Source organism: Varanus komodoensis, unplaced genomic scaffold (assembly GCF_004798865.1).
Source record: "Varanus komodoensis strain SLA01 unplaced genomic scaffold, ASM479886v1 scaffold5, whole genome shotgun sequence".
NCBI lineage: Eukaryota > Metazoa > Chordata > Lepidosauria > Squamata > Varanidae > Varanus > Varanus komodoensis.
In genome coordinates, this window is record NW_025336087.1 from 3,395,225 (window position 1) to 3,421,651 (window position 26,427).

At 42.1% G+C, this 26,427-nt stretch overlaps 1 protein-coding gene across 3 annotated transcripts in view; it reads left to right on the top strand.

Annotated features, from left to right (window-relative positions):
* ITGA2 (integrin subunit alpha 2) overlaps positions 1 to 26,427 on the top strand; it is a 78,344-nt gene that overhangs the window by 37,222 nt on the left and 14,695 nt on the right. For all 3 annotated transcript variants that reach the window (XM_044446272.1, XM_044446273.1, XM_044446274.1), the window contains exons 7-25: positions 862 to 1,010; positions 1,292 to 1,442; positions 3,586 to 3,751; positions 7,290 to 7,363; positions 9,345 to 9,483; positions 10,462 to 10,607; positions 10,761 to 10,904; positions 11,963 to 12,166; positions 14,733 to 14,869; positions 15,941 to 16,080; positions 16,696 to 16,847; positions 17,906 to 18,016; positions 19,202 to 19,281; positions 19,787 to 19,928; positions 21,266 to 21,358; positions 24,225 to 24,301; positions 25,190 to 25,273; positions 25,467 to 25,569; positions 26,088 to 26,198. In XM_044446272.1, coding sequence (XP_044302207.1) covers positions 862 to 1,010; positions 1,292 to 1,442; positions 3,586 to 3,751; positions 7,290 to 7,363; positions 9,345 to 9,483; positions 10,462 to 10,607; positions 10,761 to 10,904; positions 11,963 to 12,166; positions 14,733 to 14,869; positions 15,941 to 16,080; positions 16,696 to 16,847; positions 17,906 to 18,016; positions 19,202 to 19,281; positions 19,787 to 19,928; positions 21,266 to 21,358; positions 24,225 to 24,301; positions 25,190 to 25,273; positions 25,467 to 25,569; positions 26,088 to 26,198 — 2,403 coding nt within the window. The remainder of the gene's footprint in view (positions 1 to 861; positions 1,011 to 1,291; positions 1,443 to 3,585; positions 3,752 to 7,289; positions 7,364 to 9,344; positions 9,484 to 10,461; positions 10,608 to 10,760; positions 10,905 to 11,962; positions 12,167 to 14,732; positions 14,870 to 15,940; positions 16,081 to 16,695; positions 16,848 to 17,905; positions 18,017 to 19,201; positions 19,282 to 19,786; positions 19,929 to 21,265; positions 21,359 to 24,224; positions 24,302 to 25,189; positions 25,274 to 25,466; positions 25,570 to 26,087; positions 26,199 to 26,427) is intronic.

Sequence of the window (26,427 nt, forward strand, 5' to 3'; positions counted from 1 at the left end):
ATGAGATGGATTGATTTCATAAAGGAAGCCGTAGCCCTGAGTTCCCAAGATCTGAGCAAGGCTGTGAAGGTCAGGGTGCTTTAGAGGGCCTTCATTCATAGTGTTGCCATAAGCTGAGGATGACTCGCTGGCACGTAACAAGATATCTAATAATCAGTCTGCATGTGTGCATTAATTATAAGTTCTTTCACATGAGTTAAATGCAGTATTTAAATGTTATTTGTTAATAATAATACGACGACGATGATGATGATGTGGTTAGTGTTTTGACTTGGGAAATCTGGGTTCTAGTCCCCACTCAGCCATGAAGCACTCTGGGTGACCTTGGTCCAGTCACTCAATCTCAGCCTAACCTACCTCAGAGGGCTGTTGTGAGGTTAAATAGAGAGAAGGAAGATTATGTAAGATGCCTTGGGTTCCTTTCAGGAAAAAAATAAATATAAATTTAACCTTAAATCTAAAAGATGTACAAAATGAGAAGAGATCTCTAGGATAATTTAAACCTGCCTTGTGTGTAATAAGGCCTTGGGTAATTTAAACCTGTCTTGTGTTCTAATGTTTCTTATAGAAGCAGCAGCTATATGGTTTTCTTCTTGAAGCACTAATTGAGTTGAATCTAGTGGTCACATCCTGCCCATGTCTTCAGGCCAAAGCATGTTGTGGCATTCTGGGCCAGTGCACTAGCCCATCAGCTTTCACAATATGGGGCATTGCGTTTTCTTCAGTACTAACTTCTGCAGCCCTCCATGCCGTCTACCCTTCTGTTCAGGAACTAACCTATCATGCAGCTTTCTGAGAATTTCACATTGATGAATATAGCTATAGTATAATAATAATTCTTTTTCTTTTTTCAAATTTTAGCTAGGCTTAATACAGTATGGTAATGACCCACGAGTAGTGTTTAACCTGAATACATACAGAAATAAAGAAGATGTTGTACAAGCAATGTCAAAAACCAGGCAAAATGGAGGAGACCAAACCAATACATTCAAAGCAATTGAGTATGCCAGGTAAATCACACCAGCAGAAGTAATCATTTATTCTTATTACAAATGACAGCAGAAACACCCGATCACTGCCCTCCCCTAATTCTTTATGTGAAGATAAATTAAAACCATGTTTGAATAGTACTTTGAATGTTAACATATTCCGAGTGCTTCATGTCATCAGCTAGGAATTCTGCAGTCAGATTGTTCATTTTCCTCACTTTGCTGGGAGTAGCAGTACTGATGAAAACGTGCATTAAAATCAGTGTTTGTGGCTCGTCAATGGAACACGCTGTTCGTTTCAGACGCAACGCTTTCTCAAAAGCAGCTGGTGGGCGGGCAACAGCCTCCAAAGTCATGGTTGTTGTGACAGATGGTGAATCGCACGATGGCTCAAGATTGCAAGAAGTCATAACTAAGTGCAAAGAGGACAATATCACTAGATTTGGTATTGCGGTAAGTAAGCTTTTCATTATTAGGACTGTCATTTTAGCTGGCCTTGCTTTACTGAATACATACCTTATCAGGAGATTGAAATATCAGTGACAGTAGGCCTCCGGATACCGTTTCCTGCGAGGTGTCAGACTTGTCCCCATGGAGCTTCTTAGGTTTCTCCAGGAGTTGGTCTGGGGCTTCCATCCTGAGATCCAAGAGTGGGATCCAAGATCCCCTGTGATCTGCTCCCCACTGGGAGGGGCTCACTAGTTGAATTCCTTTTTCTGTGATGAGAGAAGATCGGAACCCTGTGCCTCTTGGCATGAGGCAGGGAGGGGATAAAACTCAGTTCAGCCCCATGGTTCTGTTTTCCTGTCATATACGAAGGTGCTGAATGTGGTTTTCCACATTCACCTGAATCTGTGGGAGGGGTGGGAAACATGTGGTCTGCCAGATACTTTGGCCAGCAACTCTCACTATCCCTTGCAATCGAATTTGCTGGCTAGAACTGGCTAGAGTTACAAGCTGAAGTATCCAGAGGATACAAGTTCTAGAAAGAAATTTCACATGTTGTGAGCCGCCCCGAGGCTTTGTTGCGATGGGGGCAGCATAGAAATGTTTTAAATAAAATAAATAAATAAATGTTTCTCTCTGTAGTTATCTACTAGTGTTGACAGCATAATTGTAGCCACATCAGTTTATAACGTAGCAACAGCCTGATTTTAACCACAACAGGAAAACACATTTTTAAAAGGGGGAAGCATCTTTCCCTTGCATTGTCCTCTTTCTACTCCCGTATATTTATGCTATGCATCTCAGGGCAAAGATGGTAAAATTTGTTTAGCCACTCTTTTTATTACATATGTTTTGACACTGGTGCTGTTTTCATTGATTTCTACATCAAACATTACTCATATGTCCCTCTGTGTACATCATTTTGTTGTGTAGACCTTAAAAGCTCACTTTCTTCCAGTGATATATAGATATAGATATAGATATAGATATAGATATAGATATAAATAAAAAACTTGCACTCTCATTGGGTTGTCAAGCTTGGCAATGGCAGCAAGCAAACTTATTTTTTTTACCTTTGCCACTTGATCTAAAAGGTGTTAAGAAACTTAATTGTGTAAAGCACTAGGGGGAAACAGAAACAGTGACATGGTTTGGATAATGCAACCACCCACCACATTTTGTTATCATAGATGGGGTTTGTGGTATGCAGACAGGGGCCACTTCACCAAGGGTGGTTTGTTTTTTCAGACAAGCCACTCAGCAACACCCATGGACTGTTCTAAGTTTGTTGTTACCTGAGGTGGCTTGTCAAGATATCTGAAGCCAGAAAATACAACTCACTGTGGGTGAGACTCAACAGTGAGGGAGCTACATTGAAAGAGCAGCAAGAAATTACATTTTTAAACAACATTTTGCTCTGTCCGAGTGACCTTTGTGTGACTGCCATTACCTTACCTCAAAAGGAACTTGAGAATCACTGTCAGAGGTTGTCTATTCTTCTTGCTGTATTTCCGGCTAAATTTGGCTGGTGATTGAGAGATGTTCCTTTAAACATTTTTTAAGATCATAAACATCAGCTAGAGAGCTCATGATCATGATCTTAATGAGCCACCACAAAGTGCTTCTTCCAAGTCCCCACTAGCACCTTCGACGGGCTTTCATGGCTGTCCAGTATTTTTAACTTTGTGTCTGTGTCTGCAAATGGGCACCAAAAGATACCTCTTAAACAGTAGCCCCTGAAGAGCTACAGAGCATCTTGCAGCCTCAGCAGGGACAATGTGTGCCTTACTTCCCCTCAAATTTGTTTTGGCTGTTCGCTGCTGGAAGGTCCTTCTCTTTCCATGATTTCCCTCTTTGTTCTCCATGTGGGAGCAACTTTTCTCTTCTGTCTCAACCTTTTGTGGGCTTGGAAAGAGTCAGCAGCTTCCTACCATCTTTTTAAAGGCAAAATGCCCAGAATAAGCCAAATAATCAGTCAGACTTATCATGGGTCCTTTGCAAATCAGTCAACCCCACCTTACTTGTTGCTAGGGAAGATTGTGGTGTTGAGCATTGTATAACAAGCACAGAACACATTTTATGTGTCATGCAACTACAGGTTTCTCTGTTCCATTCTTATTAAAGTAAGCATGGTGTTCTCTTTTTCCAGGTATTAGGACATTTAATTAGAACTGGAGCGGATACTACAAAATTAATCGAAGAAATCAAAGCAATTGCTAGTGATCCCAAATTAAAGTATTTCTTTAATGTGTCTTCTGAAAAAGCACTCTTAGAAGAAGCAGGAACTCTGAGAGAACGAATTTTCAGCATAGAAGGTACCAAATAAAGCTAGGGTTGGGGATGAAATAAAGTATTTCAGTAGGGTATCACTGATTTCCTAGCATGATTTTAAAATATTAGAAATGTTTCTGTTTACTCATTTTATCACACAAGTGCTTGATACATTCTTTTTAAGCTTCAGCAGTGAACAAAATCTCACTACCTAATTCCACCATTTGCTTTCTATACTGCAAAAGGCAAACCCCCCTAATGGCAGGTTTGTATGTGGTGATGGTGGTGTTGGTGGTGGGAAATTGAGAATCCCTTGGGAAAAGAATGGAACCGGTGGACAAAGAGCTTATCTTACCTGGAAGATCTTGCAGTGCAGTTGCGGTGCCAGGCCGCAAAGGGAGGCTTTCTGATCTACCATCTAAGCCATCTACTTGTGATGCTGAGGGTGGGGCAGGGCCCAGCCAAACAGAGTGCACCCATTTCTCCATGGTTCAATCTGTAGTGTGGTTGGGTCCTCATGGGGGCACAGGCTGCAGATCTGTGGGTGCAGGGGAATCTTCCCTTTGGTCCACTCTACAGCTGTATTAGGGGCAATGGTTCAGCCCTTTCCTCCTTCCCCCTTTCTCAGAGCCACTGCACACTCACCCAATCCACATCCCTGTGAGTAAGGCGCTTATGGAAATGAACTGCAATCAGCTACTGGCTGATACAGATGGGGAGGAATTTTACCTAGCGACTATTGACTTGTCCACAGGGTTTGCACCTTCTTCAACATAAGTTGATTCAGTTATTAAGTGTCATCATGACCACTGCAGCAGGGATGGCATTGAGCTGGATCAAGGGGGTAAAACGTGCATGCCCTATTCACCAATGAGAATGGAAGTCATCTTGAGGTTCGAGCAGCGGCCTGCAACCCAGCCTTGGAGCTGGGATGCCTGACCTGCTCCCAGGGGAACAGGGGACAACATGGAAGCAGTGCATGGCATTCTGGGGTCAATCCCATGCTCTGGCCTAAACCTCCCCATCTTTCAGAGCCACCCAGAACTCTGCCTGGAGTGTGGATTGGTCAGTAGGTTTATGAGAACATCCAACCCATATCAAATGGTGGTTGCAATGGCAGTGGAGCAATTTATCCACTCTGAGTGCAGGCTGAACCTTAAAGGACCTATCCATGATGCTGATTTGTTCAGCACCATGGATATCATCCTTAAACTTCATTCTATAAACAGAGTGGGTAACACACTGAAGCTGCATTGGAGCCATCGGCCTCCACTATGCATGCCGTGTCAACCCCCAAACTGTAACCTATAAAGTTGTGGCCAGTTTTACAACTCAGCTTTGTCTCAATGTAATTCTTTTAGTTTTTGGCTGCCCTTCCTGGGATGACCACCTATTAAGTGTGCCAGACTCAAAGACTTTACTCAACACATATCCTTAATCTATTCACCAAGATCCTTAGAATCATGCAACTTATTCTGTGCTTCCAAGAATCCTTGGACTTTGTTTCCCAGCACAGCCATCCCGCCCTCTCTTTTGCTCCACTGGCTATTTTTGAAAAGGATAGAGTTTCAAATAGATCTGGCTATTTTTGAAAAGGGTAGAGTTTCAAATAAATCTGTATGGAGGTCAACCAATAGTGCCCTGGGTTGCACCAGCAATGATTTCTTCTAGGACTAGAAAAATATAGCAAAACTACTGCTGCACACCTGCAGAGTGTCTTTCGCTTTCCATTGAATAAAACACACAACTTTCTTTGCTTCTTCTACACAGAAGAGGTTCTTCAGGGCAGACAGCAAGAGAAATTTGCTCTCCCACAAGTCCTGGTTCCTCCACATTAATTGAACACTGTCCACATTTTCAGCTCTGGAGCAATGCAGAAATGTCATAAATAAACAAAATCTTGCTGGCGGGCATTCCATCTGTAATGACAGAAAACAGACAATTAAGTCTTGGCTTTCCTTCTCCTGCTCCCATGCAGCAGGTCTTCAGAATGATTATCTGCATCTCTCTTGCCACAGTCAGGAGTTTGATCCATGCACACATTCCTTCAGCCCAAGGTTTCATTTATGTTGTAGCACTATCTGACAGAATCTACATTCAGCACACGTGCAAGAGACATTTGCTCTAGTTGTTTTCTACACAGCCCCAGATGCACATTGGGAAACCTAACTTGGCTGCCAGGAGAGCCAGCCCTACCATGAAGCAGAGTGACGAGGTTGCCTCCAGCAGGAGATGCCAGCAGGCAGAAGGAGAAAGCTGTGTGCGATGTGGCTTGCCACATACCCTCTTACCTCTCCTGATCTGCTGCCTTCAGGTGCAGTGGAGAAATTGGCCACATCTGCTCCCATACATGGGTTATTGTTGTTGTTGTTATTCGCGAAGTCATGTCTGATCCATTGCGACCCCATGGACAACATTCCTCCAGGCCTTCCGGTCCTCCACTGTCCTCCACTGTCCCCCAGAGTCCACCCAAGCTCACGCCAACTGCTTCAGTGACTCCATCCAGTCACCTCATTCTCTGCTGTCCCCTTCTTCTTTTGCCATCTATTGTTCCCAGCATCAGGCTCTTCTCCAGGGAGTCCTTCCTTCTCATTAGGTGGCCAAAGTACTTGAGTTTCATCTCCAGTATCTGGCCTTCTAAAGAGCAGTCAGGGTTGATCCCGTCTAGGACTGACTGGTTTGATTGCCTTGCAGTCCAACGGACTTGCAGGAGTCTTCTCCAGCAATAAAGTAGCAAACTTCAAATACCTTTTTAAAATGCTTTTGTTGACACAGGTGCTCCCTGACTCTGACCTTGCTTTGTTTAAATATTGTTTTATGGATGCATTTTATTGTAGCCCATGTAATTATTTCATTTTATTATATTAAGCAAAGCCAAAGTATTATAAAGAAATGACTGTGCTTTAAGATACAACTGGGATGGGCAGCAGGCAGTCTGAGAAGGGTGAGAAGCATTTGCAATGATCACCAAACACCAGAAGGGTATACATTATTATTACACTTCATCTTCATCCTGCCTTTTTTCCTTCTGAAAAGAGCCTAAGGCAGTTCACATAGTTCTCCTTCATTCCTTTTTCATCCTCATAGCAGCTTTGTGAGGTTGGTTACACTGAGAGTCTGTGACTGGTCCAAAGTCACCCAGCAAGCTTCATGGCTGAGCAGGGACTAGACCCCATCTCCCAGGTCACTAGTCCAACACTCACCACCAGACCACCCTGGGTTTTGAAGCTGGCTTTCAAACAAGTCAATGTTGATTAATTGGTACTCTGTAGCCACTCTAGAAGCCATAAACACACTTTTTAAAGTGCCTTTGGGGTTTATGGATCTGCCTTCCTTGGAATATGATGCCACCTGGCTCTTGGGTATGCTTGCTTATCAAGATGAAAAACACCATCACTCACAGCTATTGCTGAACATTTTTATAGATACTGAACTTCTGATATTGGTGAGTTAACAAAGGGCTTTTTGTTCTCAATCATAATTTGAAAGCCAGTCCCACTGAATCACCACAACTACTTGCAAATAACATCTTATCATCTGAGGTGTTGATGTGAATAACCACTTGGTTTTATTTCCTGCCAGGCACTGCTCAAGGCGAGTCATTCAGGCTGGAAATGTCACAAGTGGGTTTCAGTGCTTCTTACTCACAGGAAAAGGTAACAAGTGTATTGTAACGTGATGGAATATTGGCTTATAATGCCAACTTGATAATGTTGAGTAATATATTATCTGTACTAGTAACAGAGGCTATTTTTCTGTTTATTCAGCTGTCTATCCTTCAATGTCATAATAGGAAATCATACCATAAAACCATAAAATCTAGGTGCCTGAAGCTTGGGACCCTTGGCTATGCACCTTGGGTTTATCTTGTTTTTAAGCTCATAAGTTTATTTTGCTTAATTTTGAAGTGTCCTTTTGGTTGAAGCTTACAGTAATACCTTCAGCAACTAACTCCCCTAATGGGCACATATACGTAGGCCATATAGTTAGGGGACATTAGTAGGTTAAGGGACAGAACTATAGGCCTGTTTCTTCTACCACCTGCTGTGCAGCAGCCCCACTTCAGGAAAATGGAATGGATAGTAGGGATATGTGAGGAATCTGTTTTGGGTGGAAAATGGGCCAGATTCCCTGGTTTTTGGTTCCCAGACTCAGGTTCACTTTGCAGCGGCCCAGAGTCCAAGTTCATTGTGCTGTGCCCAAGTTTGTGGGGTGCTGATCTGGAATCAACCCCCATGTGCTGCACAAGGGTGGGATGGTGGCTGGGTGCTGACTTTTTGCTCCCCCTTTCCCATGTGTCTTCACCAGTGGCAGTGCATGAGGAAGGAGGCTGGCTGCTGGAATGAGGGCCAGCACACCTGCGCACCGTTCCTCTTTTCCCCATGTGTCACCATTGGCAGTGGTGGCAGCGTGAAGGATGGAGGTGGGCTGCCAGAAATTATTGCTGGGGAACTGCATGTCCACAAATACTCACAGGCTTCTGCTGGGCTCAGCTTGCTTCCTTCGAAAGGGACAAGCACCAGAAGAAGTCTGCCGAGAAGGCACAAACTAGGTTTCAGGGAGGCTCAGCACGTCCCTAATGGGTGGACCCTAGTGGCCGTGTCTAGGTGTGCCCATGGGCATGACTTCACTTGGATGGGGCAGGTATAATGTGTTCCTCCCTTGTCAGCTGTGTAAGTCTGAGTGACAGTTTCACTGTTCATAGGAAGGGCCATCCCAACCCATGCGAAGCTGCACCCGTTTACTACTACAATGCACGTTATAGCAATAAATAATATGCATACACAGCTATACTTTTGATATGAAGAAGACATCTTTAGAAGGATACAGAATTGCAAAAGATTCCTTCGGCTGGGTATAATCTGAGCTATCTCAAGGTACAATGCCTACAAAATCCCTACAGAAAGCCAAGTTTTATGCAGGGAAAAATATCTAGTGTAGACTGCCTGTGTGAATCCTCTATATAGGTTTTAGCAGGGCAGCATGAAGTGAAGGTCCTAAGACAGGGCAGATAGTTCAGTGGCAGAGTGTGTATTCCCCAGGTGCTGTACTGAGAGAAATACCAGCTTGAAAACTTTTGTCTGTTCAAATAAATGTAGACTAGAGTGACTAGTTTTTCCAAACTGGTGCTGCTTAGATGCACTACATTAAAATCCCCATCTTGCTGTTCTGGTTTTGTTTTTATTCAGTTTTATTGGGTCTTAGTATTTATTACTTGTTTAATTATGTTCCAAACTGTTTTGTTTAGCTTTACTTGTTGTTTAATTGGAATGTTTTGTTGCTTGTCATTTTGTTTTCATGTATTGTATTACGCTTGTTATTTTACAGAATGTAGACCATTCAGAGAGCCGACATAGCTGAGTGAATGGTATTCAATTTTTAAAATAATAAATAAATAAATCCCCCTTGGCTTTGCTGGATGAGCAGGGTCTATCTCCATAAGCCATGACCCTATCAAAGTGAATTTTTCTGTTTCTGTTGAAATATATGAATTGGTTTTTATCATCAAAAAGAGAATTCACAGCGAATTTTTCACCTTTGTAGTGTTTTCCCTCATGTCATAAAAAAATCATGGACCTAAATCAAAACCTGATTATGTTTTAATTCCTGTTTGCCTTGATATTGTTTTCTCCAAAGAAAGTTCTGTTGTTGGGTGCCGTTGGGGCATATGGATGGAATGGGACTGTGATCCAGCAGACAGAAAAGCAAGATATCATATTTCCGTATCAATCATTTCAAAAGGTTTTGCAAGATGGAAATCAGACGTCCTATTTAGGTGAGGGTGGCAGTTCAAATGACTTAGTGAAATACTTATCAAATTCATCTGAGCACAGAATCACATTCCTGTTTAGAACTGTTGAAATGCAGAAACATTATGCTGAGTAAATATAATTAAAGATAATCTTTCCAGACCATTTTATGAGATATATTTGTATCTGGGAACAGTTTACTAGATAGGAGAAGTTAGAAATGTAAAGAATATCTGGGGGGGCAGTTTAGTTGGTCACTAATCTATTAACTGGTTGACTAAGGAACGAACCCTATGGCCTCTGGAAAGGGCCTTTGGGGCCAGAGGATATTTTGCATTACCAGCTCTGGGACTGGAGGCAGTGCTCTAAGCTCAGGCTTGGGAATTGGAGCTCTGACCCCTTTCCCATTCCAGTAGGTGTGGAAAGAACTGCACCAGCTGCTCTCTGAGGTTGGGAAAGTGATCTGGCCCTGGGGAGGGGTTGAAGAAGGCGTTTCAGGGAGAGGGAAGAAAAGGAGACAAGCATAGGATGCTCATCATCCCCCAAGTTTCATAACCCCATAGGACTGTGCCCTAATTAGCCCAGTAATATTGCAAGTTTTAAAAAATCAGGTGCTTTTTGTGTTGTACATTTCTTACTTATCTGCTTCTATTCTTCTTGATTATTTTTGTGCTGGAATTTTTTAATCTCACAAATTGTTGTTTTATGATCTTGTGTTTTCCGATCTGTATTTTATGAAATTATTACTTTTTCCTGTTGTATTGCTGCCCCAACAGTGTTTTTGTTTTTTGTGTTGCCTTTTCCCTCTCTTTCGTGAGCTGTGGATAGCTTGGATCATTCCATGCCCCAAACACTCCACTGTTGCAACTACAGCTGATCCCATCCCTGGCCAGAATAAACAAGCAACCAACCTTATTCTGTGAGCCACTTGCTTTGCACAGTTGTCTTACTGGACAAACATATTATTGTTCCTTGAAAACAATAACCTCAGCTTTGTCATCCAGGTTATTCAATGGCTGTTCTCTCAATGGAAAATATGGTCTATTTTGTTGCTGGCGCTCCACGGTCCAACTACACTGGAAGAGTGGTGGTTTATGAGGTTGATGTCCATGGCAACGTAACTATTATTCATTCACAAAGAGGAGAGCAGGCAAGTGAAATGTTCTATATTGAGTGTTCTTGACTGCCAGTGATGGATTTTGTATGCGTAAAGTTCATGCTGTTTGCACAGATCTAATGAGAATGCATGACCACAGTGGGTGTTCATATGCATTGTCAGATAAAAATGTTCCCCTCGTTTCAGATTGGCTCCTACTTTGGCAGTGTAATATGTTCAGTGGATATTAATAGAGACTCGGTAACAGATGTGTTGTTGGTTGGTGCACCTATGTTCATGAATGGCTTCAAAAAAGAAGAAGGAAAAGTCTACATGTTTTCTGTAAGAAGGGTAAGTGAAATATTCCAACACATGACCTCTAAGCTGTGACATTTTCCTAAGTATTTAATCTTTAAATATAATCAATACATAATACACAGGAGATGTATTTGAAAACCAAGTGTTAAAGCTATATTAGATTCTGTAGTGTATTGGTAATATAATTTAACCTTTATCTTGCATCATTATCAAACCTTGCATTTGTTGCAAAAGGGGTTATTTTTGACCCCAAGCAAAACTGTCTCAAGCTAGGCAAATGCCACATACTAAAAGACCTTCATTTGACTGAATGTTTTCCCCCAGGAACGGATTTCATGTTTCAGCTAGCACAGCTAATATAACATTTATTGTCATGCGTTGCTGCAGAAAAAATTAAAATTTGCATAGCGAGGCTTGATGTATTGAAATTTGATTGGCATAACAGTAGCTTGGCCTACAAACTTTAAAGCAGCATAAAAAAGCTTTCTCTCAGTGGATTTTAATACATATTTTGGAACATTTAGTTACAACAGGCTATGATGAGAAGCTGCACGAGGCTCTCTTGCACCCCCTAGACTTTTCCACCTTAGCCTAGGAAGTGAGCCAAAATGAGATGAGATCCACAAATGTAAACGCTAGCAAATTGTTTTCCTGTTAAGTGCATAAAGTCCAAGTGCCGAGCATGACGTGTAAAGCCTGTAGCTTTATTCTTGTTTTTTCAATTCTTGCAAACCACCTTAAGCAACCATAGAGCAACTGTAATTTTTATGCAGAGAACAGTAATAGTAATGCGAGCATGTGTGGGCAGGTAAGAAATCCTGAGATGCTTAGCAGAAAAGTTTTCATAGTTGTTTCTAAGCTGGTTTGTTTTTGTTTTTTTTGTTTTTTTGCTTCCTGTATAGTTCACACAGCAAAAATCAAGGAAATATGTATTTCCGCAGCTAATTTTCCCCCTTTTAAAAACTTGGAGATCCCATTCCTGTTTCAAAGAATCATACTAAAAAAAAAAAGAAGAATTTTTGTCTACTGTGTTTAACACAGCTCTTTTCTCCTCCTTTTCTCTTCTTCCGTCTCTTCCTTTCTTCCCTAAGGGTATTTTGGGCAAACAAGAACTTCTGGAGGGTCCTGAAGGGCTAGAAAATGCTCGCTTTGGGTCTGCTATCACAGCTGTCTCAGATATTGATTTGGATGGCTTTAACGATGTGATAGTGGGATCGCCTTTAGAAAACCAGAATGCTGGTGCTATCTACATTTACAATGGCAATCAGAGGACGATACAGACCAAGTATTCGCAGGTATGTATCTTTGTCAGAATGCTGTTGATCAAGGACCAGTTACTTGTTCCCTGATCTGAGTGATTGAGAGCTTTGCCCAGGTTCATTACCTGGTTATTCTCTCATAGTGGTATGTGACAATTTTATTCATTTTCACAAATCATGAAATATGGCCTGTTGGCAAACCTGAACACAAGTAGGCGCAGGATTCTTGGGAAAAAATCCTGTGCATTTCTCCCCCAAATCTGTATTTTCCCATATTAGCCTATGGGAGATAAGTGCCTATTTTGAGTGCAAATATTTTAAAACGCACATTTTCCCTTTTTCGGAATGCAGTTTCTTGGTTACAAAAAAAAAAAACACTTTTAGGAATGCAAACAAGGTGAATCAAGCTGTGGGGATGAATATGGAGAAGCTCAGCCAACTTGAGCACTCCATGTTTGCCCATTTCTCTTTTATCATCCCTTCCCTTTGGCAGGCTGGCATCCTGCATTTCTTTTGGATTGTTTTCTGTCATTGCACTGCATAATTCAGATGAGCAGGCCCTGCTTCATGCGCTGCTGTAATCAGAGGCCAGATTAGCCTCTCTGGGAGCCAAGGGCTTTTCCAAGAATTTTGGTGCACCGGGGCACAGACTGTCTTTGTGTGCGTGCCTTCTAGTGCCTGCATAAGCAAGTTCAGGCCTCTCTGTTTCGCCTTTTCTGTTTCTCTCTGCCTTTGACATTAGCTTATTTATTATTTACTTATTTGCGATATTTTTAACCCATCCATCACTCTGGATCTCTGGATGGATAACAATCAATACAGTCAATGCAGCATATAAATATCCCAAACAATAATAAAACTAAAATAACCCACAACTGTAATAAAAGATGATTAAAACTATTAAACATTAAAATATTGGGTGAATAAAAAGGTCTTGACCTGGTGCCAAAAAGCTTATAATGATGGCATCAAGCAGACCTTTCTAGGGAGCGCATAGCCGGGGTGCCTAACCAGTTGCTAATTAATTTTATTTCTGCTTTGCCTGCTTGGTTTTTTATTTAGCTTTTAGAAACATAGAAACAGAGTGAGTCAGAAGAGGCCTCCTGAGCCATCTAGTCTGACCCCCAGCTCGAACCGGCTCTGCTCATGACATGCCCACCATATCCTTGAACACCCTCACCAATGGGGCCTCAAGCACCTCCCATGGAAGCCCATTCCATACCCTTGGGGTCCTAACTGTCAGGAAGTACTTCCTGGCATCTAAGTTGAACCTTGGTTCCCTGAGCTTCGCTCCATTGAATGGCATCCTGCCGTCCTCTGCAGGGGAGAACAGGTCTCTACACACCTATATGTCGCCAACAGATCCCCTCTGAGTCTCTTCCAGGCTCAAAAGACCCAGTTCCCTCAGTCTCACCCCATACGGCTTCCCCTGCAAACCAGCCACCAACCTTGTGGCCCTACGCTACACTGATTCTAACCTGGCTATATCCTTCCTGTAATGAGGGGCCCAAACCTAAACACAATACTCCAGTTGTGGGCACACCAGAGTCATATAGAGTGGTAGTAATACTTCTCTAGAAGCCACATTTCTGGCTATGCAACCAAGGGTGGCATTTGCCCTCTTGACTACCACATCACACTGCTGACTCATGTTTAGCCTGCAGTCAACCAGCACCTCAAGATCCTTTTCACAAGTGCTGCTCTCCAGCCACTTGTCCCCAATAACTTTTAGTGAGTTATTGTTTTACTGTTCACTTTCTAGCCAAGTTTGTACATCATGACAAGCAATACTGCACAGTTTCCACTGTGTGTGGTTTTTTGTGAGGATGTGCCTGAAAAATACTCAGGCTTAGTGTGGTAACTCTTCCCCCAGCTGCCATTTCCTTCCCTCTCAGTCTTCCAGGAGACACTGTGAGGAGAAATGAAGCTCCTAAATTTGACTCAGCTCCTCACGAGCTGTGTTTAGGTTGCTGCAGCTCTCAAGCAGTTTCTAATGGACAAACAGGTTATGTTCTGAGACAGGAAGCTGGTCAGACATCCTCCCTTCCTGCTTGGGAGGAGATGCTTGAACAGGAGCGCATGGGGACAAAATATGCTGGGAAGCATTGTGGAAAGCAACAGTGCTGTTCAATTGATTCTCCCTCTGTCCTTTTGCATGTGCCGGAGCAACATTCCTGTGCATGCACATGAATCAGTGGCAGGGGCAAGAAACAGCTAGACAGTGCCTAATTAGGGGCTCCATTCTGCAGTGGATCCCCACCTCTACCCCCTTTTCTCACTCTGGCTCACCAGAAAGGCATTCACAACCCAAAACACACAAAGTTCACTCTGGCTTGGGAACAACTCTTGGGCAAGCCAAAGCAAGAAAAGGGAAAACGGTGCTGCTCCCCCCTTATCACTGTTGCCCCGCTGCTTTTTGTCCCTTCCTGTAGGTCATGAGTGCCTCTCAGATTCCCATAGGAGAACTGAGGGAAAGGGAGGGAATGAGCTACCGATGGTGATCCTGATTCTCTGTTTGGCAACACCATCAGACAACACACCATGACCAAAGTGAATTTCTTTGGAAACACAATCAAACACTGTAAACAAGCTCTCTTTCCAGAGAATTTCAGGATCAGATCCTGCATTTGGCCAGCCACTCCAGTATTTTGGAAGGACAATAGATGGCCGCAATGATTTGAACGGTGATGGAATAACTGATGTATCTGTGGGCTCTAACGGGAAGGTGATTCAGTTTTGGTAAGTAGAGGATTTTTAATAAATGGCAGAATGATTGATGATGTTGACTGTGGGTATGGTGATAAGTCAAACCTTCAGCATCCCATTTAAATGGTGAGCTGGTTGTTACCTTTGTACCAGTGCAACCTGCAATCAAGATGAATCCTGGCCTGCTGACACTGTATACTCAGGGGCTCAGTGAGCCAACTGATGCTGAACAGTGACATGAAAGTAATCATTATATCCTCTTAAGGAACAATCCTGTGGCTTTTGAACATTGTTTGAGAGGCCACAGGGTAGCTCAGATTCCCAGCTTCAAGGCTGGAGACCCTGGTCTAACCTCAGAGCTGGGAATCAGAGCTCTGCTCCTTGTGGTCTGTGCAGAAAGAATGGGACCAGATGTGGCCCAAACCTGGAGAAAGAAACTTAGAAGTTAAAGGGGGACATTTTGAGGGACAGGGAGAGGAAGAGACTGGGATATCCTCATCCAGGATATGAGGTATCCTGAAGATGTTTCAGCCTTCCCCTTGCCTGTTGCTAGATGACTAGAAGGTGCATCTAACAAAATTGCAAGAGGTTTCTTCTAGCAAAATAATAAATTTCATGGGCTTCATAAAATGATAGAAGACCAAGAAAATATGGGCATCTTTGCTGGTCCCTGGCATTCCATCTGCCCCATCTGAATTTGGACCTGAAGTCTAAGGAAAAGTGTGGGTGCCTGAAGGGTCAGTTGTAAGCAAACATGATATGTGGCATCATTGGATGTATCTTAAAGACAAGAGCCTGTGCTTCCAATGTTCTGCTTTGCAGAGCTTGAGGCAACAAGAGATGGCCCTAATTCTGTTTTTAAACTTCCTGTTTTTTTGACCACTGAATACTCTGTTTGCCTGAAGCTGCCCATACCGTCCAATATATGTTTGCTCAGTTAGTCATTCTGTATTCAGTGGCACATACTCCCTAGTAAGCCTATGCAAGATAGCAGCCCAAGTCACCTTTGTTTTAAGATTATTGGTGTAAATTCTATACACCCAGAAGGAATCTTCATTTTAGTGTAACTGAGTTTTCAGGCAAATCTTTCTGCTTGTATTTTAGGTCTCAGGCTATAGCAACTGTCTCAATACATGTCTCATCAACACCTAAGAAGATCAGCCTGCTAAACAAGAATACAGAAGTTGTTCTCCAAGTATGTTTCAGTGCAACCTTTAGACCTACCCATCGGAATAATCAAGTGGGTAAGTGTTTTCACTATTTTGTTTCCTTTGGACTGGTACTGCTTAATTGATAATAGGGAAATTATCTAGTTCTATTACTTCGCTCAAGGACTTCCTCCAAAACATTTGGATGCAAACTTGTAGAAGAATAAATAATAATGAATTAAATGTTTTGGGGAGTTCCAAGTGCAAAACTGCTTGTCTTTCTCTACTGTATGCTCACAGAGCATGTCCTGCAGTATATTACTGAGTGCAGAATTTGTATGTGTGAATTTACCTGGTTTTTAGGATTTCCCCATTCCACAAACTGACCAGCCCTTGCTGTTGTAGACAAATTATGAAGATGCAAACTGCTATGCAACAGCTCTGTCATTTGACCACTATAGCATATTGCTTTCATCCATAGGATTTGCAGGTTGGAAAAAAATATTTGCAGTTGAGGAACTGAAGTTTGATGCACGGCAGTGCTTGCTTAGAAGAAAATCCTATTGTGTTGCATTAACTTTCTTCCCTGCTAAGCATTTGTAGGATTGCAGCCAGAACTATAATATGATTTGCTACCCATGATGTTCTGTACATTTTGCAGACCTGTAACACTATGACTCTCATAACATTTGCACCATTTTCTCCCTTTAGATATCATATACAACCTTACATTGGATGCTGATCTCTTGTCCTCTCGGGTGACCTCTAGAGGAGTATTTAAAGAAAACAGTGAGAGATCTCTTCAGAATAGTATCAGCGTGCACCCCATGGACAAGTGTGTGGCGCATGCTTTTAATGTTCAGGTAAACATTAGTCAACAGTTCCAAGCATTATGGTATTATTATGCATGTAAAGAGCAATGTATCCTTGCAGCTAGTTCTTGCAGATTGTAGATATGATGATAAACTTGTGACTGGATTGTACAAATATGAACCGCAGGTTGGACTGGAGCCCACTAAACTGAACACTTCCAGAAAATATCTATGTTAGGAGAAGGCTAACCCGGGGACCTTTTCCCAACTAACTGTCTAGTTTTCTTTGTACAGTGACTTACTTGTTGTTGTTTGCGTGGGGGAACAGTCAATAATGAGAGTTTCCAAATGATTCAGTCCAGTAATAGCTTTACTATTTCACTGGCTTTTTGACCCCTAAGCCTAAATGTTATTTCTCTTTCTAAACAAGAATATAACTTTGATGGAATGGTAAGCTGCATGCTAGATCTGCAAGTCATTTCCTGAACCTGAACCTTAGTTTTAACGTTCACCCTTTTGTAAAATATTTTTATTCTGCAGGAAAAATATCCAAAGATGTTAAATTCAACAATTATTCCATTAAATTAATAAGATGTTAAAAGTCATAAATAATAAAACAGCAGTAAATATCATTTTATTATTTATTAGCAATATTTATATACTGCTTTGCCTTGAAACAAATCTCAGAGGTAGTTTACTATAAGATAAAAAAACAAGCAAAAGAAAACAAACACCTCCATTCCCCTTCTCCCCACCACCCGTGCACACATATTTATTTATCACAATGTTGGTACAGAAACAGATCATGACTGGGGGAAAGCCAAATGGCAAACCTGTGTGCTAGGTTTAGTGTCCAGTGTTGGCTATCAGGTGGGTAAATGCAAGTGGAAATAGCCCTTTCTTCTGTCAGGGAGGGGCAGTCCTTATTTGCAAAGCTAACCTATCTGCATCCTCAGAAGCAGGCATATTATATTATATAATTGTATCAATATTATTTTCAGAGGATCAAATCACTTGGATCATTGGATGACAAGCAAACTGAGGAAATAACTATGTATCTATTACAAATGAGAAGCATTAATCACCAGGTCCCTGTGTCTGTGTTATAGGAGCCTTCTGATGCTGTTGACTCCCTTAGCATTCGAGTTGATATTAAGCTCAGGAATCCGAATTCAAGTCCTGTTCTTGATATAACCTCTCCTGCATCTGTTACTTACAGTGTAAGTATATTAGTGCACATTCCTCTTTCTGGGTCATAAATAAGTTGCCACATGAACAGTGTGAGCGCCCCAGTAATGGCAAAAAACCAGCTGCTGTTCTGCCCTTACCGAGACATTGCTTCAGTGGTACTGGTTTGAAGGACCTCAGTTCTATCAGCAGAGAAAGAAAGGTAGAATTTGGTCACATGGGCAAAAGCAGGCTTCCTGAATACAGAAAATGAGGGAGTTTGTAGGGCTGGGGCTTGGAAACAAGCCTTTGGGACTCAAAGCGCCAGATTATTTTCCAACTTGAATTATAAACTAAGCTACCCATCCACTCAGCCAATCCCCAAAAGGTTCCTAGGAAGGTGAATACCTGCTCAGCACCAAGTCGCCACTGAAGAGCACTGGATATAAAAGGGTCTTCAGAGGTCTGTTGCTATTTGATCTCACCCAGCAATTTCAGGACTGCCATCTCTTTTCATCTCCCTGTTGAAATGAATAGAGATGTTGAACTCTCCATAGACTGTACTGGGGAATTCAAATTGGCTTGGAAGTAAGCTGGCTTATTACCCAAGTTGGGGTGGGGGCTTACTTCCAAGCCATTCCAGTGGGGAGTTTCAAAGTGGGAATCTGTGCTGATTCTTGCAGCCATCTAGGAAAGAGTTGTGCCAGCTGCTTCCCTGAGTTCATAAGAGCAACCCTGAAGAAAGGCTTCCTCGGGGGCAGGAAGGGGAGCAGACTGGTGGTGCCAAGACATGTCATATCCTGATGACACCTCAGCTTCTGTGCTCCCTTTTCGAAACACTGCACTTAGCTGACCAAAATTGCCCATTTGGCTCCTTTGCAGAACAGGAAGGGCAATGCAGCAAAGGTCGCCTGCCCTGCATCCTGGTAGGACTTGTGCATTATATTTATATCTTGCCATTTTCTGGCAAGGAGCCCAAGGTGGCTTACAGAATTTTCCTCTCCATTTTATCCTCATACCAACTCTGTGAGGCAGGTCAGGTGAGAGTCAGAGACTGGCCCAAAGCCAGTGAGTTTCATGGCCAAGTGGAGACTAGAACCTGGATCTGAGTCCCAGTCCAACATTCTAACCACTGTGCTGGCCGCATTGGATCTCCGTGTATCCATAAATGCTTTAGTAAATGATGCATTTACCTTAACGAAAGAAGTTGGAAGCTGTTGCTGTTGTGTATTTTACAGGTACCATTTGTTAAAGACTGTGGTGAAGATGAAGTTTGCAATACTGACCTTGATCTTGAGGTTCAGCAGAAAAATCATGGGTAAGACTGTTCCCATCATCACATCCAGTTCTTTTCCATACGTTCTCCTTTGGTTGTGTAAATACCGCTTTGCTTCCTGCCATTTGGCTTTACCAAGATGGATTTCATAAGCTGGATGTGAGTGCACCAGATGCCTTGCACCCAAGTTCCCTAGCAGCTGCTATACACAGGCATACTGCTTCTGCAGTGAGGTTTTGCAGTTATGGTTCCTGTTACAGAAAGTGAATAATTGCAAGTGCTATTCTTGAGCACATGGCCCTTCAGCAGTGTGTGTAAAAGGGTACACTTTACATACAGAAGTTTCTGTAAAATATGCCTCATACAGCCACTCTGCTGGGAATAAGTGCTGTGAAGACATGCTGATTCCAGCAAGATTTGAGCATGCTTAAGTGTCTGCTGAATTGTGTCCCTGTCTCTTGTTTCTCATATAGACCACAGTAGACTAGAGTTAAAACATAGACTGTATTAATATCATGTTTCCGTTCTTTGTTTTTCCTGTTAACAGTGAAGGACGCTTTATCGTCAGCAGTAAGAACAAAAGATTGATATTCGGTGTGAAATTGAAAAACAACAATGAAAATGCATACAATACCAGGATTCAGATAGCTTTTTCTAAAAACTTGTTTTTTGCATCGTCTGCTCCACCTGTATGTGTAATGTTTATCTCCATTATTACTGCTGTCATTAGTATGCTATTATTTTGGGTCTCAAAGAAGACACAAACCAGATTTTTTTTCTTCTCAAAAATTGCCCTTTTTATTTTTAGAAGAATACATGTGCCCAAACTTCTGCTCGGTTGGGATTTACACTAACAATCTTATCATTATTGTGAAACTATTTCCTACAGTATTGAAACTGCCTAATGCTCTCTGTTAACATAAAATCCAGTACTATGAAGTGCATGTCCAAGCATATGTATTCAGAAGTGATTCCCACTGAGTTCAACAGGACTGATTTCCTACTATCATGTTTAGGATTGCAGCCTAAGTCTAGTAGCACTGTTTTGCGGGACAGGAAGAAGCCTGCCAACTCAACACATAATGAGAAAAGGAACTATTATAGTTCCCCACCACCACCACCACCACCACCTTTATATTTTGCCTTGGCAATCCAGTCCTCAGTTGGCAATGTTTAGAAACACTGCTCAATACTAATACTGTGCTCAGGGGGATGCTGCTTGGTTGTGCAGCACACATCAGCAGAGCAGATAATTAAAAATAATGTTGTCATTGGGACTATCCATGAGCAGAACTTTAGCAGTAGAGAAGTGGCTTTTGTTGATGTTCCCCTTTGGCCTCTGGCTCCAGAGCTAGAGGATCCTCTCTGGGAGAGTGCAGAGCGGGTGCTGGGGCTGCAAGGAGAACTGGTGCAAATTGCTTCCTCCAGCTTTATCTTGGCCCCTTCCCCAAAGGAAAGGAGCCCTTCCATTTGCAGAGGAGCTCTGGATCTCACGCACCAGCTGCAATCCATGAGGCATGTCTCATGTGGAACCTCTGCTGCCATAAGGGCACTTGCAGAAATCTCTTCCACTTATTTCATGCAAGTTAATGGAACTTATTCCTGTGGATGGGAACAGAAGCAGAAATCTAATCATGAAAAATATGCTTCTGCTCAAACCAGGGCATGTCCCATTGGCAGCAGCTGCAGTGTGTTCAGTCCATTGACAAAAATGAAGAGCTGCGATTAGGAGTTCCATAATGGGGGCTGTTTTGTTCTGCTGAGATTGGACAAGTGATCAAACCTTACACAAGTTTTCATCATTGCAATACTTTCTCTTTTTCCATGTATACTAAGCAAGCACTCTTGTGACTCTTGAGGCAGATGCAAAGATTTGCCAAAGTTGACAATTCCCTATCTGAACCAAAGGGACACTTAGGACCATCCCTAACACATTCACGTCACATGAACTTTAAGATAACAATGTAGCTTTTGTTACTTTCATGCAGCAGTTGAATGCTGAGATATGTCTGAAATTTATGTTTAGGTGGATGGATCTGAAGTTTCATGTCAGATGACTGCGATCACACATTTTGTTGTCTGTCGAGTCAGCTATCCTGTTTTTAAAAGAAGACAACAGGTACATCTTAGTTCCTGTTTAATGATTTTGGAGCAGCCATCAGGATTGACTTCAAATGTGAATATTGTAGCTCTCCTGGTATAGACAAATATCCCAGGCCACCTTATCTTTCCAAATTCACTTCCATTGCTGGCTGGGTATCCATGTTGCGAGAGGAAACAGCAGATACTGTTTGATGCACAGCATCTTGCACATGTTGGATGATGTGTGAATAAAGGCTCTCACCACCTCTGGTGCCAGTTCCTTCAGCACAGGATGAAACTAACATCAGTGAGAGCAGACGGTAGCTGTGGGGGATGCTGATTTGGACTGCATTCCCTGCGAGGGCAAAGGGTTAAGGGCCCTTCCCCCTACTGCACAGTCCTGAGTTACCTTGGATTCCCACCCTGCTGGCTGTTTGTTAAATGTAATTAGCCATCTGCATTGGTTGGGCTGCACTAGTAGAATAACAAGGAGGTTGTTTAGATTCAACAGGTGGAGGGGTGAACATTCCCAGTGTCTAAAAGCCAGGATGGATTTTGAAGCCATGCCAAGGCCTTAAAGTCTTTTTAGAAAGAGCATCCAAGATGCTGTTCTGGAGCTTCATTCCCTAAGTGTATTCCTTAGATGAGTGCTGCTTTTGAAAATCAAAATTGTTTCCTTTAAGGAAGCAGCTTTGCAGCCCTGCACTGTCTTTAGCCCAGGAATGAGGGCTAAAGCCTGTGCATAAACAGAAAGCCTCTGAAACAGGGAGAGGGGAATTTCATAAAATCTGTAGCAAGAGGCGTTGCCTTGTTCTTGGCGTGCGGAGAGGAACTGAAACAATGCATGGCCAGGCCGTTTTGGGAGCCCACTCAGCATCCGTTGGTTTATTCAGGGAACTGACACAGCCACAGATAAGGGGAGTGCAAGCTGTCTTTTGCTTGGTTATATTCTGTATCTGTATTCTTTCACCATTGTATTCCATTAACTGTATACCATCTTTGATGTAAGTGTGTTTCATTCATCCTGAATATCCTTGGACCTGAAAGTGAGGTGCCTTGGTTGGACCAGGCCCCTGGGGTTAATATTCCATGCAAAAGCCAAGGACGAGAATAACAGCAGGTCCAGCTTGCCCTGTAGGGAAAGAACCTAGGCTGTTAAACTGCAGACATTACTGGCACTGCAGAAATCAACATTAGCAGTGCATCTGTAGTGCATTTCCCAAGAAACTCATTGTTCTGCACCTGTTACAGTGGATGCCCAAGTGTTAGTTTTCACTAGCACAATGGAAAATAGTTGGACAGTGTTGGATTCTTCCATCATTTTATGACAAATTATACTCAACTTAATCAGTTTAAGCAATGGTCTAGTACAGTGATGGCAAACCTTTTAGAGACCGAGTGCCCAAACTGCAACCCAAAACCCACTTATTTATTGCAAACTGCCAACACTACTATAAAACCTGAAAACAGGTTTTAGCTTAGAAAAAACAACTCACAGCCAGTCCAAGCATGCATATCTCTCTCTCTCTATTTCCTTGGCAGCGCACTTACCGGCCATGCAATAGCTCGGACGAGTCGCGGCTAATGAGTCATGGCTCGTGACGTCATCGCGACTTTAGCTTGGCGCCGCTACTCCTTTCTGAGCATGCGCATGGCCTCTGTGTGTGCTGTTATGCGATGCTCAGCTGCTGGGGCGATGCTGGGATGACTTGGCTTGCGTGCCAACAGAGAGGGCTCTGTGTGCCCGCTGGGCCACGTGTGCCATAGGTTCCCCACCACTGGTCTAGTATAAGCATATGCCCTGGATCTTGAATCCGGGAACCCAAGAGAGCCTGAGCAAAGCATTTCTCTGCAGCCTGTTCAGTAGAGCAAGCCTGAGGTCTAACCCTTGATATAAGTGAATGGTAGGTTAATATAATTGGAGGCAGCCCTTCCCATCAGTTCTGCCCACCTCCTAGGAAGGAGAAAGCGAGTGAGAGAAAGAGACCTCTAAAAACAGTTTTAAACCATCAACAAGAAAAGAAAATCAAGAATTGATTAAGAAATTAATCATACACTGCCAAACTTGTGATATTTTCAACACAAAGTTAAGACAGCCCTTTATGCTGAGTCTTTTAAAAGAATCACATGGCTACTGAGGTGCTTACAGGTGTTTTTCTTTGTACAGGATCATTTTTTGCAGTATGATTCAGCTGTTCTACATTTTTAATGCTGCTTAGATTTTATGGTATTTGTATTGTATTTTATTGTGCTGTTTTTATGGATTGTTGTAAACTGCCTAGAGAGCTTTGGCTATGGGGCAGTACAGAAATTGAATACATACATGCATACCTACCTGAGAGGCAAAGGTCTTCCCCCGGTGCCACAAATTTAACAACGTTGACACCCGGCAGGCCTTGTCAAGATCATTCCATAACTGGAGAGCTACCACCAAGAAGGCCCTCTCCATTGTTCTGCTTTGTGAACCTCCCTCCAAGGAGGAACTTGGGCAAGGTCCTTATATACATACATAGTGTACCAGTATGTTTATGCTGGCACAGGTGCAAATGTTAAAGCTTCATACATCAAAAACAGCACCACACAGCCGGTCCAAGTGGAGCAGCATTGGAGTTATATGTCCAGACCCTCCTGAGGTAGGGTAAGGGATGTAATATATCCCTGACAAGGCCTTGCAGACTACCAGGAATAGACCAGATGAAGAATTTAAAGGAACAGAATCAGATGGCCATGGTGGTATATGCACGGTGAGGCTTTGAGGGAAGGTTAGAAATGGCTTCACACTTAGGGAAAAGAGCCACAGTGATGATATCATAGACATCATACAATAATGTCTGAAAAGACTCATTATTAGTTGTGATGCCTTTGCTTGTTTTAATTTCATCTTTCATCTCTGTTGTACACAGGTATCTTTCGATGTTATTTTTAACTTTAATTTGAAAAGCCTGCAGAACCTGGCAGTTTTAAGTTTTCATGCTGTGAGGTACAGTATGTCATGTGAAATTTCAACACCACAGCTAAAAGCAATAGGGCATTTATTTATTGTTATTTATTAGATTCAATACCTCACCTTTTAAGATAGCTACTCCCACAAGGTTCAGAATGAATCCCAAGAACATTAGGGTTCTGAAGAACAGTATAAAGGAGGCCATTCATATTTCCCTGAGAAAAGAATTTCTGATTGATGAGGCCATCCCTAAAAAAGCCATGTCCTTAGTATTCCACTTAAGAGCTTTTGCTGAGAACCAAACGCCATGGCTTCAGAAACAAATAGCAAGGCTCAGACAAGCTGATGTGATTTGCAGGCAGTCCTGAAAATAAACTGATCCTGAACACTTTATGGCTTTAAAGGCTTGAACCAGCCCCTTAAACAGGGCCTGAAAATTGAGAGGTAGCCAGTGTAACTAGTGCAGAATAGGTATGTCATGATCAGAAGGCCTAGCTCCTACAAATGCTCAGGCTGTTGTCTACCAATTGAAGTTTCCAGTTCATTTTCCAGGGCACAGCAATTTATAGTGTGTTATAATCTAGCATCAAGGTAACCCAGCTATGTGCTGATGAAACACTTTTTTATGCAAGAGCCTGTGCTAGTAAAAGGAATCTTGGCTATTAATGACACCTGCACTTCCCTAGAATCCAGGAGCAACTGTGTCTTGGCCTTTAGGAGCACAACCTAGTTTGGAATCAGTTGTATACTGCCATCAAGATCAGATTTTTCAGCCCTTAAGACCCATACCTAGATTAATTTCAGCTTGTTTGTCACATCCATCCCAAAACAGTTCCCAGATGTGTGACAGTATCAGGCCATGTTTATAAATGCAGATATTCCATATAAATATTTTAAAGAAGCAATGCTTTTTATTTTATACAGTGCAAGTAATGAAGAAGATGAGTCAAACAATCTGGTCAACCTAACAGTTCCACTTCGTTATGATGCAGAACTTCACTTGACAAGGTAATTATAAATTAGGCAACAGCTGTTACAGTAATTCATCAGTATTGAACTGGACTGGCCAAGTTAGAGGGTTGATGAAGGAAAAAATATTCAAGAAGAAGATTGATGGGGACCCAGAGAAATAAAATAGGCATTTTTATTATGTGTTTGATATAGCATTCTTTAATTACACATTGGCATTATTTCTGTTCAGGTTTACCAGTATGAACTTATATGAAATACACTCTGGTGTTATTGTTCCTTCCATGGTGAACAATTTTGATGAAATTGGACCTCCATTCAATTTTTCTGTTAAGGTAGGTAAACATTTCCACTACCTTCTAAATACATAAGAAGCATTATATTTCATGTTTCCTTTAACATATTTCATGTTAAAGCAGGGGCACACAGCCTTTCCAACCTCAAGAGTGGCATGTGAAGTGGCTTGGGGTTTGGAGTTCACACACATTTATGCACACCAGTGATCCTTCTTGCTTGCTGGGAGAGAGTAGAGAGCCGGTTCTCCAACACTTCCCCCAGTGATCCTGATATATTTTGCTTAATAACATTGAGGACTGGAACCTTTGAAAGGAAAGTTAAAGCAGTTAGGAAGACAGAGCCATATTCTACATAGTACTGTGTTTGTGGTTACACAAGATTTGAACAATTCTAAGTAGAAATCCTGTTTATAAAAACTTTATAGCTAAAGTTAAACATTTTATAATTTGCTCTTTTTTACTGTTTAGTACTAACAGAAAACAAGCTTTACAACATAGGCCATCATCTATAGGCATTTGTTGCAAAGTGCTTATCCAGCTAATTACTTGTTTTTCAGGTCACCAGAGGAAGTATGCCAGTAAGCACAGCATCTTTAAAGATCCATATTCCAAAGCACAGTGCAGGAAACAATCCGTTGATGTATGTGACTGCAGTGCACACCAGCCAGGTGAAATAATGGGCTATTCTAATTATAATTTATAGCACAAAAGTGAACATGCTGTGAATGCAAACCAATATAGAAAGACCCATAATAACAGTGTGACAACCTACCCTGCCCTCCACTCAATCCTCTGCAAGGGAATAAAAAGACAATCTCTGAGGGTGTGAAAAATAGGTGTGCAGGTGGCTGCCAGTTTGTATATTATTATTATTATTATTATTATTATTATTATTAT